Raw genomic sequence first — 21,901 nt, 5'->3', positions numbered from 1 at the left:
TATTTTGTTTTTTCAAGTTTATAGCCTCGCCTTTGCCGGTTTTTACCATGAAGAAAAATAAATTTACAGGTTATTGGACAGATTATGAATAAATTTTGTGAGATTTTGACGTGAATTAGCAAAAAAAAAAATTTTGAATAAAAAAAAATATTTTTTTTATGACTAACTAGAATGTTCCATCGAAACTCGTTATTTACGTTTTTTGTGTGTTTTTTCTTTTTTCTTTTACGTAGCATGAACGTCATCAGCATAATTTTTTTTTTGATGGATTTACCTTTCTCAGGAGTAATTTTTGCAATAAGCTCCACATTTTTATTTATTTTTTCTTAAATTTTTAAATATTTTTTTATTTTTCACTTTTTTATTGTTTTTATTTTTTAAAAACTTTTTTTTATATAAAAAAACTAATTTTTTGGTAAAAAATTTTTTTTTTCACAAACGCGTTTCACGTCTTCACTGTTGCTTGATCACCTTTATACTAAATTCTCTTGTTATCGTTTTGTGTAACATTCGATCGCGAACGCGTTGTGTGGACATACGAATATCAAATGACGCGATTTGTTCATGCATGTTTAGATAAAGTTGTTTTTTTGTCTTTTTTTGATTCAATAAATTAATAATTCTCGCTACAAATTTTTTTCTATACGAAATTTCGAGAATTTTTTTATAGATCGCCAAAACAAAAGAGGTCAAAGGGCAAAATTTTATTTTTTTTTCATTTTTGGCCTAAATAAATAAATATTTAGATGACTCAATTACGTGTTTCCTCGATTGACGTAGCCCCATGCCAGAGTCCATTATTGGATTTAATTAAATTAGAGAAAAATCACGTTGAGCTGTGAGTAACGTTCATGTCAAAGCGGATTTATTTATGTGATTGTCTCTGATTAGGAACGAGAAGAGAATAAAAACTTGTTTGAGCGTTAATGGAAGGAATTTCATGTGCATTAATTTAACATTGTTGAGAGTGTTGGAAGGAATTACCAAAGAGAAACTTGTACTTCGAGTAATTAATCTGGCAGATTAAAAGTTAATAAAGGAAGTTTTGCAGCCAACAGAAGAAGAAAGATGTCGTGCTGATAAATATTACATGGGGATTTTTTCTTATAAAAGGCATTGAGGATAATTTTTTTTCGCTAAGGAGGTAAGTTTTGTCTGTCTGTGATTTTTTAAAATTTATATTTAATTTTTCAAAAATTTATTTATTAAATTCAATTTAATTAAATAATTTATTTTTTATTTTTAATTTCATTGAATTAAAATTATATTTAATTTGTTTTGATATATTTTTATTTTTTAAATAAATTAATTAATTATTTTTTAATTTAATAAATTTAAATATATTTTTTTTAAATAATTTTGTTTTTATTTAAAAAAAATAGTTTTTATTAATTTTTTAAATTTAATTTAATATATTTAAAAATATTCGATTATAAGTTTTTTTTAGATCAAAAAAATTTAAAAAAAATAAATAAATAAATAAAATAAAAAAAAATAAATTTGACAAAATGTCATTTCAAAAAATGATCGCTAAAAATTTAAAAATCGTTTTCCAATTAATTTAAACCTAGCAAATATTTAAAAAATTATTTAATTTTAAAAATAATAATAATTAATAAATTTGAGATTTTTTTTTATTTTTTTTTTCAATTTAATAAATAATTTAATTTAGTCAATTGTTTAAAATTTTTAAAATTTTAATTATTTTTTTTAAATAATAAAAAATTTTTTTTAATTTAAAAAAAAAATAATTTTTTTTAATATAATATTTTAATTAATTTACTTTTAAAAAATATTTAAACTATTTAAATTTTAATTTAAATAAATAATTTTTATTCTAATTATAAATTGTAAAGAAATTAATATTTAATTTAATTATATTTTATTTAAATTAATTAATTAATATTTTTTAAGTTTTTTATTAATTTTTTTAAAAAATAATAAAAAAAAATTTTTTAATTAAAAAAAATCATTCAATTATTATAAAAAAATTCAATTTTTTTTTTCATTTGCTTTTTTAAAAATAATTTAATTTAATAAATTAATTTAATTATTTTCAAATATTTAAAATTATTTTTTTTTTTTAATTTCTAAATTCAATAAAATTTTATTAAAATTAAATTAAAATAAATTTTAAAATACCTAATTAAAATTTGTTAAATATTTAAAAATATTTTTTTCAAAAATGAGCTTCGGTGAAAATTACTTGCAGCAACTTCTCTTCTATTTCACGTAAATTAACACTCCCATAAGTGCTATATAATATTTAATACCTTTAACGATACCCAACGAGTACATGAATAATATTGCATGTCTCACTGCACTTTTATTGATAAAATTTATTCTGGCATTGAACTTTAAAGCTGTTTTAAAATACACGACAATGCACTTTTTTTCAATACCTTTCTTGCACAAGCAAACCGTTAGTCGTTGAACATTTTCAACGAAAACAAGGAAGTTTTTCAAGTTCAAGCCTTGTCTGATTAATTTGTTCATTTTTTTATGACAAGCAAACTTTCCGTTTCATTATTTTTAGCAATAATTGTTGACTTGCAGGTGTAAATACCCATCAAGAATTTTATTTTTTGCTACGTCATTTGATGAGGGAATTCCGTCACGCACGTTGATCTATTTATTTTTTTTTTGTTTTTGTTCCGTCGAAAGGAAAATTAGTTTGTTTTGTCAATAATTCCCGTTTTTTCTTCGTGTTAAGCAAAAGTGACGGAATGGGGAGAAATTTTTCTTTTTTGGCCTTAACCTCGGCATTTATCATATTTTTTATTACACTTTTGACATTGACTTGGCATCGAACACAATCAATTCTGTCGTTTCGTGTGTTTTTCTATTGATAAAGCGAAAAAACAGGGAAAAGTCGAGTAAACAAGGGTAAGGTAAAAAGATATCATCGTCTTTGTTTGCTTTCCTGTCAAAGGCGTCGTCTTCATCATGAATCGTGAATCATAAAATCCTCATTAAATGACCTTTTTTAGACAGGAAGTTGCCGCTGCTGATCAATTATTGATAAAAAAAAGGAAATGTGTTCTTGTTATTGACATTTTCGCTCATTGTCACGCATCATGGCGCAAGAACGGAGGATGGTTTGTGACACAAAAGCCCCTTGATGAGGGTTGAATTCGACTCGTAATTTTTTTTTTGTAAAAAATCATGAAAAATTTGATACACGAGCGCGTTAATAGGATTTTTGATTCAGACATTTTAATCTGATTTCTAGAAAAATCGGCAAAAACCGGCTTGGCATGTTTTAAAAAAATAGCGGCATGAACCACTTGTTTGTTCCGAATTCTGTTTGGAAATATTTGGAAAAATAAATTTTTTGATTGAGTGACACGTTTTAAACAACAAAAGAACGAATTTTTTACGTAACAAGGTCGATCGATGACTCCAAAAAAAAAAATGAAAAATTATTTTTTAACAAGGCGTCTCCATTAATTTTAGGAAAAATTTCCACAAAAAATATTTTTGCAAAATTTGTCGCATTTTTCATGCAATTCAAACTTTGTATGAAAAAAAAAAATAATTTAAATATCTTTCTTGTGCACACACACGTGTCTATTATCGATTTTTGTTTTTCGCTGCACTTGATTATTAGTTATTTTTTCCCTCAAGGTACTACCTTGCACATGACATGACGTTCGAAACAATGCACATACAACAACGACAACGACGCGACGACGAACGAAGAGTGTAACATTGAAAACCGATGAAAAACGTAAAAAATGTAAAAAAAATTCTTGCACGCAAACAATGACATTTGCGACTCTCTCTCGTTAATCTAAACTGTGCTTAGAGAAGGTTACTCATGAAATTGTTTTAATTTGCACAATATATGGAAAAGTGTCGAAAGGAAAAGTACGAGAAATAAAAAATCGATAAGAGCAGTTTTTGTTAACGTGATGAGAGAGAGAAGGACAATGAAAGAACATGACTTTCCCTTTTTTACGAGTAATTAATTAAATTAACTGATTCGCAGAATTTTTCTTCTCTGCGGGGAAATTAATGATTTTGCGAAAAATAAAACAAGAAAAAAAAATAACATGATATATGAATGTTTTTGTTTAATTAATGACTTAAACATATTTTTGTTTTTTTTCGTTCTTTTAATAAAATTTTATTAAAAAAGTAAATTTTTTTTATTTATTTTTTAATTTTAATTTTTAAAATTAATAAAAAATTAAAAATTATTTAAATAATTAAATTAAAATAAATAAATCGCATTAAAAAAAAAAAAAATTTTTTAATTTTATTTAAAAATTAAATTAAATTTAATTATTTTTTTTATAATTAAATTAATAATATAAAATTTAATTTTTAATTCATTCAATTAAAAAATTAAACTTTATAAAAAATTTTTAGAAAATTTTTAAAATTATTTTAATTTTTTTAAAATTTAATAAATTTTTTTGAAAAAAAATCAAATAAAATGATATTATGTTTTTTTTAATTTTTAAAATATAAAATTTTTATAAATTTTTATTAATTTTTATTAATTATTTCTCATTTAAAATTATTTTAAAAAATTCATAAAATATTTTTTTTATTAAAAAAAAATAATAATAATTTTTTATTTCATAAATTATTTTTAATTTACTTTGTGTTTATGCTAAATTATTAAATTATAATTTAAAATAAATATTAAATTATTGAATTTTAGTTTTTAATTAAATTATTTTTGTATTAAAAAAAATAATTTATTTTCCATCATATAGAAAAACATTTTTTAAGCGAAAAAATTTTTTTTTAAATTTTTTTATTATTTTTTTTTTAATAATTTTGAAATGTTAAAGTTTTTACAAATTTACAGAAAAAAAAATTAAATAAATTAATTAATTCATAGGTTTTTTTAATTTTTTTTCGAGAAAAATTAAATTTTTAAAAATTTTATTAATTTATTTTTTTTTATTTATTTTTTTTTTTAAATTTTTTTTATAATTTTTTTTTTAAAATTTTTTTTTTAAATTTTTTTTTTTTTTTAAATTTTTTTAAATTTTTTTTTTTTTTCAAAAATTTTTATAAAGAAAATCAAACTCAAGCAAAATATTTTTCTTTAAATTTAATTGAAATGCATTTAAAATAAACATTGACCTTGGATGCATCCATTGTCAATTTCATGGTGAAGAACAAATTCGAGAAGCACTTATTTTGCGGCATTTTTCTCCCTTTTTATTTTTTATTCTTTAAAGTTTTGCTACAATTGCAACTTTACAATAGTGACTCATCTTGCGTCATATTTATTGTTCTTCATTACAAAAAAAAAAAAAAAAAAAAAAAATGACAAGAACCGCATTCAGCAAGATTAAAATTGTTATTCTTTGTCAAATATTTGCAACGACAACCTCAATTCGTCTCAAAAAGTGAACATTACCTTATCCCACAGATTCATTTATTTTTTTTTTTTCTAAATAATTTATTTCCTTGTGGCAGAGGATAGCAGCTCATTGTTTATCTTCGCTCTTTTCTCGTTCTCGATAAATGCGATGCGAAACAACTTTGCTTATAAGGCAATCGGTATGCGGTATCATTGAACTTGTTCTAGGTAGTGTTCGGTGCAGTGCATTAAAATGCATGAAAAAGAAGTACAAAAAAAAACAAAGAAATACAGTTTACACTTTGTTTGCCAATTGAACACACATCCACGACTTGTTCGTGCATGCAATTCCTTTAACTCGATTCTATTTTTAGCACTAAAAATCTATTTGTTGAGCACTTTGTGCGGTTTTACGCTTTGTTTCTCTTCGTCGTGCCCGATGATTAATTGAATTTAATTGAATCTCGCTTCCTTGTTTCTGAGCTGCATCCTGCGTTGAAGGATCCTTCGATTGATTGACATTTCAATTAAACTCGAATTTTCAGAAAATCGAGGAAAACCCTCGAATTCAAGTTTCTGTCAAAATGCCAAGATTTACAAAATTTACGATAAATATTTACAAGTTTTCCCAAACAGATGACGATTCGAGTGGAAATTTTTTTTTATTTGCGAAAACAATACATAACAATTTTCTGTCAGACCTTGAACTTTTACAAGAGAATTTAAGAAAATAAAAAAAATTCTGTCAAACAATTGAATTGAGAGAACAATAGAAAATTTTACAAGATTTTTTGAAACGAAAGGGCGGAAATGTTGAATTTTTTTAATTGAATTGTCTACAAACTGTCTAGAAATTTACTGTGTCTACAAAAATTGTACTTTTTTTTAAATATTTTTTTTTCGTGTAAGAAATTGTAGACAATGAATTGGCGACAGGCGTCTTTACATGAAATATCTTTTGTCAATAATGGTTCATTGAGATTTTTTTTAAAGAAAATTTAAAATTAAATGTTTTTTTTAAAAGTAATTTTTAAATGAAATTCATTGAATTTTTTTTTGTTTTTTAAATATATTTTTTTTTAATTAAAATTTATTGAATTTAATAAAAATTTCATTTTAAAATATTTTTTTTAAATTAATTTTCTTAAAATATAAATTTTTAAAATAATTAAATAAAAAAATAAATAAATAAAAAAAAATTAAAATTAATAAAAAATTAAATTCATTAATTATTTTAAAAATTATTTAATTATAATTTTAACATTTATAAAATTTAACTAATTTTATTTATTTTTTTTTAATTAAAATTTTAATTAATTTTAAATTTTAATATAATTTAAATAATTAAAAATTTATTTATTTTTTTTTAACAAAAAAAATTAAATTTTAAATTTTTTTTTATTTATTTATTTTTTTAAATATATTTTTATTTTAATTTATTATTTATTTTTTAAAAATAATTTTAATTTTTCAATGAAAAAGAACCCTTTTGAGCTCTGAAATGCGCCTAATTCTTATCAACAAAAAATCGCCTCTTTCGAATTTTCTTCGAAAATTTTTATTGACGTTCCCATTCTTCTTCTGTTTTCTTCTCCGGCTCGGCGATAACCTCAATAACATATTTATTTATTGTTGTAGGTCTCACGCACGTAATCGATCCGAAGTCACACGATTGATTTGAGTGCCATACAGAAACAATAGCGAGCAATATACAATATGAATTGAGTGAGCAATTATCGTGTCTCATGCGATATAAACGAATTTGAGGTTTCCTTTAATCATAATAATGAAATATCTGACTGGGCTGGCTTATAATTTATCGTTTATTGGTCAGTGTGTTAGTGTTTTTGTGTTTTCGTCACCTCAATCTTGATATTGAAATACGAAACGAGTGATTGGAATGATTAACGGTATAATGAGGACGATTCTGTTCCGGGTTGTTTTTTGATTTTTGTGTCAGGTTATTTACGTCAATGATATTTTTGTTTTGAGATCGATGAAATCTAGAAGTTTTTGGAGTTCAAAAATATCTTTTGAAGATAAGGAACAAACTTTTTGATAAAATTCTATTTTTAAAAAATATGAAGATTTAAAAAAAATTATTTTTAATAAATTTAATCGAATTTTTTTTTAAATTACCTTTTGACTAAAATTGAAATTTAAAAAAAAATTAAAAAAAATATTTTTTAAGTAAATTTTTTTAATTATGTTTTTAAATATAAAAAAAAGATTTAAAAGAAAAAAAAAAAATAAAATTTATGCAAAAATTAAATTATTTAAAAATATTTTTTTTATTAAAAAAAAAAATTAAAATTTTTTCAATGATGTAAATGTTAATAATTTCGCTTAAAAAATTTATTTTAATTAAATTTATTTTTTTTGCATATTAAAAAAATTATTTATTAACAATATGAAAAAAAAAATTTAATTTTTTTATAAAAATTTTTTTTTATTTTAAAATGGATTAATTAATTTTATTTTTTTTTTATTTTTAAAATTTTAATTGTTTTAATTTTTATTTAAATTTTATTATTTTAAAATATTATTGAAAAAAATAAAAATTATTAAATATTTCTCAAAAATTTTAAAAACATAAATTATGAAAAAATATTTATTTTTAATTATTTATTTTAATTAATTATTTTATTTTTTTAATTTTATTTTATTTATTTATTTATTTTTTTTTTTGAAAAAAGGTTTTTTGTGAAAAATAAAAAAAAAATAACAAAAATTCATTTATTTTATTCCAACTTCACATAAAAATTCTTGCTCCCATTTCTGACATTCCATTCCCCTCTAAATAAAAATTTTCGTTCTAAATTCTTCTGTGTAATCAGTGATTTCTCGAAAAATTTTCCATGTCAAACTTCTTTCTTATCATTTCTGTGTCATAGGTGATTGAACTGATACAATCTACCTTACACAATAAAACATACGATCTTTTTGACATGCGACTTCTGTGTATTTATTTGCATCTACGTAACCCATTCGAAAGACCCAAAAATAAAACTTTTCATCAAATATTCACGTCTAACACACTTTTCGCCTTTGTGTGTGTATGACGAACGAAAAAATTCAATCGAAAATAATTACCAAGCGTTTTAGATTAGAAGGTAACTGTAACGATGAACTTGAATGATGAATTTTACTTTTTTTTTCGTGTGAGTCACAATTACCCTCAATTTAGGACTTCCTTGTTGTTCGTCGTCGGAAAATCGTTTGTTTTGTTTTTTTGTGTCACTTTTCACGAAAAACACTAAGCGTGTCTTGCGGCAATCACAATTATTTTTTCATGGGGTTTGTTGCTTTTTTCCTTTATTGGGGACAACAAGCTGTTAGGAAAAAATTCATTTGAACGAAAAACATCGAATTTTAATCAAAGAACCTTGATAATAATTGTTGTCCTCTAATATTTATTTCATCGGCGATAAGGCAGCATCGTGATAAATAAACAACTAATTATTTGCTTTTTTGCAATAAATAATTTTTTTTCCATTACAGACCATTGATAAGGCTCAATTGGAAACAAAATACTTGAAGAAAGGACCTCGCAACGATTTTTTTCTTTGTAATTTGGACTTTAATCGCATTTCTTAAATAAATTTGTTCGGCAATAAAACAGCTGATTAATATTTGGCCTGCCCTCGTACCGAATTACTCGTCAAAAAAAAAAAATCTCGCATAATGCACGACCTTTGGCAATATAATTTCCAATGTTTACTAATATTCGAGCTAATAGTGGGTCGTAAAAAATATTTTGTAGTCAAAATAAAACAATTTTGTGCATTAAAATCAATAAACAACAAAAATTCATGTAAAATCTAGGTAATTAGGCGCACTATTGTGTCGATGATTTATTTCATATTGATTGATTTTTCGTTACTACTGACACGATTATCATGGTCAAATTACACTGTAATTCAATTATTATTTTATTTTTGTGTGATTTTTACGATCCACTTTTATTATGATGAATATTTTACGTTGGAATGTAATATTTTTTCAATCGGCGGTTCTGAATGTCTATTCTAATGGGCAATATGTTAATGTAGTGACAGATCGTTAAAAATCTGGCGTGTGGGAGGAATGTTTATTCTGGTATGTCACCTCATCGTCAGAAAACGATACAACAACAACAGGTTTCAATAATTATGGCTTGTTACGTTTTTAGGATTGTGTTATGCAATATGTGATTAATAATTTTTTTTTATTTTGTGTCGATTTTTTATGTGAAATAATTTTTTAGGTTGATGCAAATTTTTTAATTATTTTTATCTGTTTTTTTTTCGATGGAAAATATCAAATTTTTTTAGATGGATTTTTTTTTTCATTAATTATAAGTTTTTTTTAAATTAAAGTTTAATTTATGTTGAATTAATTCTTCAAAATTATTTAATATTAAAAAAAATAATAAAAAATTAACTTTAAATTTAAAAAAAATATATCTTCTAAATTTTAGAAAATAATTAATTTATTTAATAAAATTTTAAATAAATTAAAATTAATCAAATAAAATGTATTTATTAAATATTAATTAAAAAATTAATAAAAAAATAAAATTAAAAATTAACGTGAAAAATTATTTAAATTGTTAATTTAATTATATTTTTTTTTAAATTTAATTTTTATTATTTAAAAAAAATCATTTTTTTTTAATTTAATTTTTATTATTTAAAATTTTCAATTTTATTAAATTTAATTCATTAAATAATTTAATAAATTAATAATTTCATAATTTTTCTATTATAAATATTTTTTTTAAACTTTCTTGTATTTTTAAAAAATTTAAAAAAAAAAATATTTATGGGTAAAAATTAAATATTTATTTTCTAAAATTTATAAATTTGGAAGAAATTCTTTTTTAATTTTTTTTGAAAAATTTATATTTATCTGTTACAAAAAAAAAATGGGTAATTTTTGAAAAATCTTAAATTTAATTTGCAAAAGCCTCATTGAAAAACGTTAATAAAAAACGACAAAAATTAATTTAAATTTACGCCAAGAAGATGATTGAAACGCGGTGATTTAATTTCTGATGAGAATCAATTATTCATAAAATTTTGCATTAAAGCGAGAAACCAACGTTGTACACGAAAATTTATTCACTGGTCTAATGGCTCGCAGCTTATTATGGATTTCAGTTGAACTCCTCGTTAAATAATTTTGCGTCTCAAGCAGAGCTAATCTGATTCTTCGCAGCCCACGCAACGCACGTCTCTCATTTTTTTATATAATAATAAAAATAATAACGAACTTTGTTTATTATTAAATTGTATAACTACAAAATTTAATTGTCTTTTTATTTATTTGTTTTGTACGTTTCGGACTTTAAGTTTACAAATAAAGTTTCTGGACTTGGAATTGTGAGAATTTTTTTTTGCTCTTTGTTTGAAATGCGTTATTTAATATATTAATGTTATACATTTCATCACTTAATCTCGTTTTGTTTTGGGTTTCTAAACGATTTGATTATTTTTGTAGCACGCGATTTTTTGGGAAAAAACCAAAATAAATGAACGCACTTGTAACTGCGGTAACAATTTTAAAGCAACTAAGGATAGTTTTGTAATTATTTCATAAAATTTTAATGACAGAAACCCACAATTTTTATTCGAAAGTAGAGTTCAATGTCAGTAAGCCCAATTTTTTAATATTTTTTTTGGTGAATATGAGACAAACGTCACGTTGTAAGGACCGGTTATGCGCTAATTTAATTTTTTGTTTTATTTAAAGGTGCATTAAAACATGTATTATTATTTTTTCAGTGACGGAATTATTCAAAGGCTTAAGAATTATCTTCAAAAAAGGCCCTTTTTTTAGGTAAGTTTTTAATTTTTTTTTAAATTGACAAACTCAAGAAAAAAAATATTTTTTTTTATTTAAAATTATTTTAAAAATTTTTATTTAAATTTAATTAGAATTTATTTTTTTTTAAATTTATAAAAATAATAAAAAAAAAAAAATAAAAAAATATTTATTTCTTTTTAAAAAAAAAATAAAATATTTTTAAAAATAAAATAAAAAAAAAATAAAATTTTTTAAGATAAATTTAAAAATAAATATTTATTTTTATTTAAAAAATTTTTTAAATTTTAAGATTTTAAATAAATAAATTTCTTAATTATTTTAAAATTATTTAATAATTATTATTATTTATAAATAAAAATTTTTTAATTTTTATTATAAATTTAATTAATTTTTTTAAAAATAATTTCTTTTTTTTTAATAAATTATTTTTTTTTATTTATTTAAAAATAAATTTATTTTTTAATTTAAATTTAAAAAAAAAATTAATTCAAATTAAAAATTATTAGTTAATTTTTTAAAAATATATTTTTTTCAAGTTAAAATAATAAAATTAAAAAAAATAAATCCAACACTGAACAGTACAAATTACATTTAATCATTTCGGTTAGTAAGTCAGTGGTCCATATTTCCACATTTTTATTTAAAAATAAACTTCAGCAATTGTTGAAATGACGTCAAAGATTGTAAAAAGAGATCTTTTATATTATTACGGAAAGTTACAAAAGTGCGTCATGTCACTCGCAATTACAATCCCTTAAAGCGAAGTAATATAAACCGAGCGACATGATTACCGAATTGGCGACGACAAAAACTAAAAATAAGCAAATGTGCTGGCAACTGTTTCTTTTACCTCCCGCGCAGTTTCTTGTACACCGAGTAAAAGTACTGAAAGTAGCGATGATGAGATTTTTCGTCATCATTCATATATTTTCTGAATAATTTATCATAATTAAAAATTATAAGCTGACATCTTTTTTTCAGCAATTAATTTAAATTTCATCGTCCAGATGTGCCCGCAGACGTGGGTTTTGTTGTAAAGTTCATTCAACTCTTTTTTTTTCTTCTTGTCCTTTTGTAATTTTATTTTTTTGGCTTGCACGTGTCTCAATTAGAATCTCATTTATTTCCAACAATCGCGATAAAAAGAAATTTCATTCAAATTTTTTGAGCGGAAATGATAATCATTCCATCGTAAACACTTTTCTTGTTTAATCGCATTCAAATATCATCAACAACAATCCATTTCTTCATACATCATGATTACTTCAGATGAATAAATCTAGACAATGGTGTGCAATATTGTAATAAAAAATTTCGTCGGAACGAAAAAATAAAACATAAAATTCAAATAAACAGAGTGGGTAATTTTTTGTTAACGGAACGATTTTGATAATAATAGGTTTAGGCCATTTTTTTTGAAGAAGATGAAGAAAGTTTATAACTTTTAATGGTCTTCTTCTTTTTTTCTTGTTAAATAACTTTTATATAAAAAAAATAAATTTCTTCATTCACACTCAATTATTTTGATGTTCATGTTAAAATAATGGTCCATCCGATCTTTAATGTTATTTTTTTTTTATTTTTTTTAGATATTGACTGATTTTATGTAAATTTCCGCAAATTATCTTATAAAATAAAAATAAAACAAAGACGTCAAAAAAATTAGAATACAATCGGAAGAAACAATAAAATTACTTGAAAGTTGCGGGAAACTCAAAATAAATCGAAATTTTTTTTTTATTTTTTTAATAAAAAGAAAAATTTAATTAGAAAAAAAATATTTAAAAATAATGAAAAATAAATTCAAATTAATTCTTTTTAATAATAAATAATTTTTAATTAATCGATTTTGATAAAAATTATTTAATTTTTTATAAATATGAAATATTTATTATTTTTTTAAAAATAAAAAAAAAATTAAATAAATAAATTTAAATACCTAAATAAATTAATTTAATTTTTTTATTAATAATTTTTTTAAAATAATTTTTTTTTAAATATTTTTAAAATTACTTTTTAAAATTTTATATTTTTTTAATTCGTCTAAATTGTATTAAAATTTAGAAAAAAATAACTTTTTTTTTTATTTTTCCGCAACTTCTTGCAAGAAACAAAAAAAGTGAAAATTCGTAAAAAAAAAGAAAGATGAAAGTAATTGACATCGGCAGGTTTTTCGACGCTTCTTTTCTTAAGTATCTCTAAATTTATTGCTGAGATGACAGATTTTTCGTACTTACAGTTTTTCATGCACAGAAAAAAGTTTTTTGATTTATTTATTCATTTTATTTTTTTACCTAAAAAGAGAAGAAAAAAAAAATAAATTTATTAATAAATGTCACTCAATATTAAAAATATTAAAGATTTAAAGACAAAACATTAAAAAATAATAAATCTAAATTTAAAACGTTGGCAAAAGTAACAGGTTGTACAATTTTAGAACGAAAGATCAACTTTAAAGCCAAAACAAAGCAAAAAGTCGTGACTTGAATTTACTGTTAGTTCATTGTTGTTGTTGTAAATGTAACGTTAGATGCAGTTTGAGGAGAATAAATTGCAGGTGTGGTCATAATTTAATATATTTTAATACCAAATGATGCAGGGCTGTACCGATTTTCGCATTAAGATAACTTCAAAAAAAATTTTTTTTTTAAATCTATAAAAAAAAGTCACAATGTCTAGCTAAGTAATAAAAGTAAATAATCTGGTCACGAAATTATCTGTGCGAGTAAACAATCTGAGTGCGCGCCGCAATTCGACTCAATTACTATCAATTTACTCCGATTATCAAACAAAATGAGTATTTATTTCATACGCAGTTTTATGACGAGTGCATCTAGAAAATATATTTTGTAATATCGGTAATTTATTTTTATTTTTATTTATTTACAGACGAATTAAATTTTTGATTGGAGCTCTTCATTGCAGCTGATAAGATAGCAGGGAATGGTCAACCCGAATAAACATGAAGTTGTTTTTCGAAATTCTTAAGATAATAAAGTGAATAAAATTCTTCAAAGTTAATCGGTTGACCGTCTGACATGGAACGCATAAAGTTTAATGTGCGCGAATTAATCATCGTTTCGTCGCAGTTTTTTGTGTGAATTTACTGACGACTTGTTGTTATGTCATTTTTTTTTGTTTGATGATGATGGTATTTATTTAATTAATTTAATGAGGAGATTTAATTAAAAGTAACGGAATGAAACCTTTGACATGTATTGCAGGGATTTCGTTTGATTATAATTGAATGTGAGGAATTTGTGTTTCGAAAGATTTTTTTTATTTAGAAAAAATGTGAAAACATTTTTTATTAATTTCATTAAATTTAAATAAAATTAATATAAAAAAAATTAAATAATTTAAATTTCACTTAAGAATTATAATTTTTTATAATAAATTTAATTTTATTTTTTTATTTATATTTTTTTATAGTCTTTTTGTTTTTAATATTTATTAAATAAAAAATAATGCTTTAGAATGTTTGTCAATTTTTTTATTAAAAAAAAGTTTAATTTTTTAAAACAATTTATTTAATTTTAATATAATTAATTAATCTTTTGGAATTTAATCTTCTGAATTGTTTTAAATTATTATTCTGAATTAATAAAAAAATAATAAAAATTATAATTATTTTTATAAAATATTTTAATATTCTTTAATAAAAATTAATGATAAAATAAAATAATTAAAAATTAAAAAAAAAAAAAAAAAAAATAATTTAATTAATTTTATAATTAAATAAAAATTTTTAAAAATTTTAATAAAAATAATAAAAAATATAAATGAAATAAAGACAGAAATATTTTTTTAAATCTTTAAATATTCTTCAATAAAATATTTTTAAAAAAGTAAATTAAAAATAAAAAAATAATATTTAATTAATAATTAAAAATAATTAAATAAAAAAAACATTTTGACATTAAATTTTAACTGATTTTAATTTATGGTTTTTTTAATAAGAAAAATTTTTAAAAATTAAAAAAAATATATTAAATTAATTTAAAATTAAAATAAAACATTTTTAGATCAAATTTGAATTTAAATTAAATTTAAATTTTTATTAAATTTAATTTTTAATAAAAAAAACATTTGAAAAATAATTGAAAAATTTTTCAAAAATTTTTTTTTTGAAAATTATTATAAAATTAAAAAAAATATTTAAATATTTAAATAATTAAAATTAAAATAAATGCGAGAAAAATATTTTATTTCCAATATAACATAATTATATTTAACCTCTAATTGACCGCCCCAGCCTATCAGTAAATCAAAGCAGCGATAATTGAAAAATTACGTAAATAAAATAAAGATCAAACAAATTAAATTTAATTAAATGGAATAATTTTTCCGCTGCTCCAAAATCAGATTGGCAATTTCATGCGGAACTTTTTATTTCACGTGTGGACAGACGTCAGTTTTTTATTATTATTATTTTTTTATTTAAAATGTATGTCAACCTTGTCTCGTTTTTTTTATTTCATTTTATTTTTATATCATTTATTGTTGAAATGTGCGGTGAGAAGTTAATTTTTTATATTCTGACAACCAACGGAAAAAAAATTATTAATAAATAAAGAAAAGTTGCAGTTGTTATTTAAATGATTGATTTGTTGAAAAAAAAAAAAATAGAACAAAACGACATAAATTAGAATAAATTTCAATCGAACAAAAACGTTTAATTGTGTGAAAGTCGTGTGAGTCAAGTTTGTGACTCATTTCCAACGAACAGTTCATTTTATTGTATTTCGTCCGAAAAATAAACAAATAAACACGAATTTCGGTTGTGACATTATGAAATTCAAGTCCAATGACGACAAAGCGATGCATTTATCACCCAAATAAAGGTTATTCACAGTAGTTTCGAAAATTTGCACAGCAACGCAAAAAATCGCGAATATATTTTAATTTTTTTTATTTAATATTAAATGCCGCTATTTAACCTTCAAAGCGAGCATCGTTACGTAATTTTTTGGTTTTATTTATATTTTTGTATAAAAATTCGTGAAAAAAAGATAAACAACAACAAAATATTAACATTGATTTTTTTTGGGAGTCAAATCAAGAGCAAAAATGCAAAATTCGGAAAGACAACAATGAAACGACGACACACGTAAAAAAATAATAAAATGCAATAAATATTTACAGTTATTTACTGCATTAATTTATCGGTCTGAAAATCGCATATGCTACGTGCGATCATTGACCAGACAGCAATATTTGTGCAAAAATTTTACAATTACAATAATTTTCCGTTCATTCGTTCGTAAAACGTGCGATGACATAACTTGTCAGTCAGAGTCCATCAAAAAAGCTTCATCCAAAGTGAATTTTGAAGCTCTTTTGATGAAATTACGATTTTTGATAAGATTTTATTTGTTCACGATCCTCTCGTGCCTCGCAAAAATGTCATTTGTCGCAGTTTTTAGCCACAAATTGCTAACCAGACAACTAAATAACATTATTTGTAACTAATTAAATACCACTCTTGAACGTCGTTGCATAACTTTCACGCTTGCTGACTGTACATGTGTTTATTTTTTTCTTTCAATTTATTTACAATCTAAGTCAATAGATTCGTTACACGCAAAAACGCAACGCAAAACGTTATGAAATCGCGAGTTTACCTACTCACAGGTGAAATAATGATTAGTCTAGTTACGCACTAACTCGATTTTTTTATATTTTTATGATCTTTTATGATGAGACAAAAGTGACGTAAATTATGGAAATGGAGAAAAAGGAAGTAAGCGTTAAATGCTTGTGGCTTACAAAGTACGTTTTATAGATCGAGTTGTGATAAATTGGTAGTTTTAACACATTTGACGTTAAGTAACGTACTTTTAGAAAAACATCATTATTAATTAAATTGAAACATGTTTCTTTCATTGTCGATGCTTTTAACATCATAAACATAATAAATAATTAAAATTGATAAATGCTCGTAAAGGTGAATGATTTGAAATGTGTGAGAATTCGAACTTGTACACTGTAAAAAAAATTATTTTTTGATTTTTCTTTTAATTTTTATTTTAAATTTATTTTTTTTAATTTAATTAAAAATTTTTAAAAATATTGAATTAGCGAAAATGCGATTTTCAAATTTGAACGGTAATTTTTTTAAAATGACATTTACGAATTTTTTGCTTTAAAATTTTAAAACTTTGAAGAAAATATTTTATAAATAAATAAAAAAATTATTTTTATAAAGTTAAAAAAATAAATAATAAATTGCATTTTATTTATTAAATAATTAAATAATAATTAATTCATAATAAATTAATAATAATTAAAAATCATTCCTAATTTCTTAAATTAATTTTTTTTTATTTAATTTCAAACATTTAATTTTATTTTAATTAAAAAAATATTTTTTATATTAAAGATTAATTTTTTATTTATTTTATCATTAGTATGATCATTTTTTGAAAATTTCATAAATTTTAGTTAAATAAACAAAAAAATATAATTTATTTATTTAATTAAAATTAATTAAAAATAAATATTCAAAGTATGCAAAAATTACGATAAAGTAAAAGTTTTATATAAATTATTATTAAAAAATTATTTTTATTTTTTTTTAATTATTTAAAATTTTATAAATTTCAAATTTTTATTTAATTATCTTTTTATATATTTTTTTTTATTTTATTATTTAATTTTAATTTTTTTTTATTTTATTATTTATTTAATTTATTTTATTTTATTTATTAATTATTTAATTATTATTATTATTTTTTTATTATTTAATTTTTAAAATTTGCTTGGAAAAGTAAAGTATGCGAAAATTGCCACAAAATAAATATTTCTGTAATTATTTTTTAAAAATAAATTAAAATTTTTAATTAATTATTTTTTTTATATTAAATATAAAATTCATTTTATTATTAAAAATATTTTTAAAATAATGCAATTAATATATTTTTAATTTTTAACAGTGTACAACATTGAATAATCACAATAAAAAAAAATAACCGGTATATTCAATAAATACAAAAATAACCAATATCCAAAATTCAATGAACCCCATGAAAAAACATGAATGAACTGGGACAAGGTCGGTTAACGGAAATTTTTAAAAATTCATAGCTACCAAGTACAATTCTTGTTTAATGGATCTTTCGTTTATTTATTTATTTATTTTTAAAACAAACTTTTGGTACATTCGGTAATTAGAGAAAATTTTTCTGCGAAGCGTGCAGTGATTGATTACGAGTTACTAATTTTGTCACAAAAAGTTCTATTTTTGCGACGTGAAACATTGGAAGAAGACGAAACAACCGAAAGACAATGTCCAAGGTCAACTTATATTATTAGCAGCTAAGTTTCGGTGTGCGAGCCAAGAAATCAGAATTTTACATGAACGTTCATTAATCTTCGGGCACTTGAACAAAAAGACATCGTCATGAGAAAAAAAGAGCAACGCAAAAAGTATTCCTTATAAAGAAGTAAGTTTGATCTATTGCCTGAATATTTATTGTTGTGTGTTAAAATTGAAGCTAAATATAGCGTTTGCTGATTTTTTTTTGTTCAATCGAAAGGGAAGGTAAAAAAAACGAAAGAGAGAAACAGAACGGGTTATAAATTTAATTTCCGCGTTTATTTATTTTTTTTTCCACAAAGAGTGAGCGAATGGAGTTAAAAAATATTTTTCTGCAGTTTATTGAGAAATATCAAAGAAAAACATGAACCAGTTCTATCTATTTGATTATTCAATCACCCGACATTAGATACGGAGACTTATGAAAACTAATGATTTGTAAACAAAATCTTGTTTTTTTTTTGTCAAAAACACATTCTTGGGGTATTTCCTGATAATCTTCGAATTATTAAAAAAAAAAATCTACGTGAGTCAATTAATTCGTCGTTATTAAAACGGCTCATATTGCCATAAACGGTAGTTAGCCTTCACGTTCACGTATCTTCTGTATTATACAAAAAAAATATCACTTTTTATTATTTTTTATTATTCATCCGCTCGTTGCAGTCGTAGATAGATTTGCATAAAAATGAACAAACATATCACTTACTTAGTCATAGAAAAAAATAAATAAATACACAACAAGTCAGAGTCAATTAAGTGTTATTTGCTGTACGACGACGCGACGTCATTATTAAAGCGTTTACGTGTTTAGAAAAGTTTAAGTCAAATATCAGGAAGTCGCGGATGACAATGCGATTGTAATTCTTGATTCACGTTTCGATCGTAATTTTTTTTTCTGTAGTTTGGAATTTTTATTTAGAATTTAAATTATTTTAAATAATTTGTTTAATTTTTATTCAAATATAATTTTAATTTTTAAATAGTTTTGAATTTTATAAAAATAGATTAAAAATTTAACTAAATAGAAATTAATTTATTAAAAAAATTTTTTTTGATTTTTATTTTTTATTTAAATTTAAAAAAAAAATTAAAAAATAAATAAATAAATAAAAAAATAAAATTAAATTAAAAAAATTAATAAAATTTAAATAAAAATAATAATTTTAAAAATTAAAATAATTTTTTAAAAAATTAATAAATTATTAATTATTGAAATATTTTAAAAATCAAAAAATTAAAAAAAATAATTAAAACAAATTAAAATATCAAGAAAAAAATTATAAATTCAATAAGAAATATAAAAATTTAGGATTTTCCAATAAAAAATGTTTTTCTTATGAAATATTTTGATTTATGAATGTTGAATAATTTTTATTATATTTTTTAAAATTTTAATTAATAATTTTTAAATATTTTTTTTTCATAATTTTCAAAGAAATTTTTGCTTGTAAATTATAAATAAAAATTAATAATTGCTTTTTAAAAAAAAATAATTTAAAAATTGCAAATTTTTAATAAAAAATTTAACTTAAAAATTTTTATTTTTAATTATTTTTAAAAAAATTTTTTTTTTAATTTAATTAATTTTTTTAATTAATTTAATTTTTTTATTATTGATTTTTATTTCTCAAATTTTATAATTAAATTTAATATTGAATTTAAAATAATTTTTTTTAAATTGCGAATTTTAAATAAATTTAATGCTCAACTAAAAATTCGATGATTTATGTAAACACACATCGTAACCCTCTTCACCAATTTCTTGCTCTAATTACAAAAGTAGCGTATGTCAAATCGCAATTATTCCCGCTAAAACATAAATTACGCGAAAGTAAAAGTATAAAGTTAAATAAATGAAAAACAATTAAAAATCACACAAAAAAATTAAAAATTCATTAAAACATTTTTTTTCAACATTTATTTTTCTAATGCTCATGATGATTTACGTTACAGCGACGTCTCGGTTTAAATGTCGCGTGAAAAAAACAATTTCTTAATGCACAACAATCAACTTTTCTCACAGCTCTTTGCCAATTAAAGGGTCAAAGACGTCATCGTCGTCACTTTTATGTCGCCGTGTTGTTACCTAATTGAGACATAATTTAATTCATTTTTCGGAGATTTTAGAAAAATTTTAATGAAAAATTTAATTTAATTTTATTTTTTTATTAAATTTCCGTTGTAAGAATTTTTTCGAGCACACAAAAAAATAAATAGCTTGACTAATGTAATGGGGACAAAATTATTATTATGAAAAGTAAAAGTTAATTTAGTGTGCCGTTTTTACGATTATTATTTTTTTGTTTGTAGAATAAGTTAAAAGTGCTTGGATAGGTCGTTGCACGATAAATTGTTGTGGGTTGTGTAAACAAGTTTGTAGATTTTATGGATTAAAGTTATGGACAGAAAAGTGTTAGAAAATTAAAAATAAATTAAATTTAGGGCAAATTTTCAACAAATCACTTGGAATAATGTTTATTATTCTTTGCGCAAAAGTTTTATTGAAACAAACAAATTTACGATCCCTCGAGTTGCGTTCTACTAAAATACAATTCTGATTCATTGAATTACGAATTTTTCAATTTTTTTTAAATTTTTTTTAAAAAATGACAAGAAATGTGTTTTTTTCGACACTAATCTCCGTTAACATTGAAATATTTTTTGGCAAGTCTATTTTTTTAATTTTTTTTTTGAGAATCTCACACGAATTCGACACAGATCTCGATTTTTATCACTCATGTTTGACCTACACGCGGAGTGGGTGCTTAAAATAACAAAAAAAATGGCAAAAATGTTTGCCAATAAAAATATTTATTTTTTGCCTCGACAAAATGTCAGAGAAATTGCCTTTAATTTGATTTGTCAAGAATAAACAAGCGAATTGATTTTGCGAAGCCCTCAGCTATTTTATTAGAGGGAATTAATCGGTAAACAATGCAATAATAATGACTTGAAAAATGTCGACAGATCGTTTTGTTGTCAATTGCTGCACAATTGAAGTAGTAGCGCGCTATAAATTAGCGAAACACGCCCTCGAGCGATCAATTCGATCGATTTACGAAGTAAATTAATAAATTACAAAATTACGAACAAAGACTTTTTTGAGTGCAAGCGATAAGATTTCAGTGATTTCAAAGTATAAAGTATCATTATCTCGCGTCGCGTCACAAATCTCGACGACGACACAAAAACAAAGTTCGTTTCGTGGAAGCCACCTTTAGTCATTCGTTCACCTTTGGATGTTTTGCGATAACATTTTTGAGCGTCTCTTATTTTTTTTTATTTTTTGGAGCGATTAGATTTCCGACGTGAACTGGAAATGCTTTAGCAGACATTTTATCGCGCGCACGCAGACGACGCGACTCATCATCATAAAAACCACAAACAACAAAATATCTGTCGTTAAGTGTTACCGGTTTCGATAGACACGCAAACAAAAGCAGACA

The 21,901-nt window shown here is 21.9% G+C and overlaps 1 protein-coding gene across 2 annotated transcripts in view; it reads right to left on the bottom strand.

Moving 5' to 3' along the window:
• Positions 1-21,901, bottom strand: part of LOC134827865 (protein fem-1 homolog CG6966) — a 36,140-nt gene that overhangs the window by 7,788 nt on the left and 6,451 nt on the right. The window contains exon 1 of one of the 2 annotated variants that reach the window (XM_063840728.1): positions 275-353. The exons of the other annotated variant lie outside the window; for it this stretch is intronic. Coding sequence (XP_063696798.1) covers positions 275-310 — 36 coding nt within the window. The 5' untranslated portion in view covers positions 311-353. Of the gene's footprint in view, positions 1-274; positions 354-21,901 lie in introns of those variants that run through there. 2 annotated transcript variants of the gene reach the window in all.

This window comes from Culicoides brevitarsis, chromosome 1 (genome assembly GCF_036172545.1).
Source record: "Culicoides brevitarsis isolate CSIRO-B50_1 chromosome 1, AGI_CSIRO_Cbre_v1, whole genome shotgun sequence".
NCBI classification, from domain to species: domain Eukaryota; kingdom Metazoa; phylum Arthropoda; class Insecta; order Diptera; family Ceratopogonidae; genus Culicoides; species Culicoides brevitarsis.
This window is presented reverse-complemented; position numbering and strand designations above follow the sequence as displayed.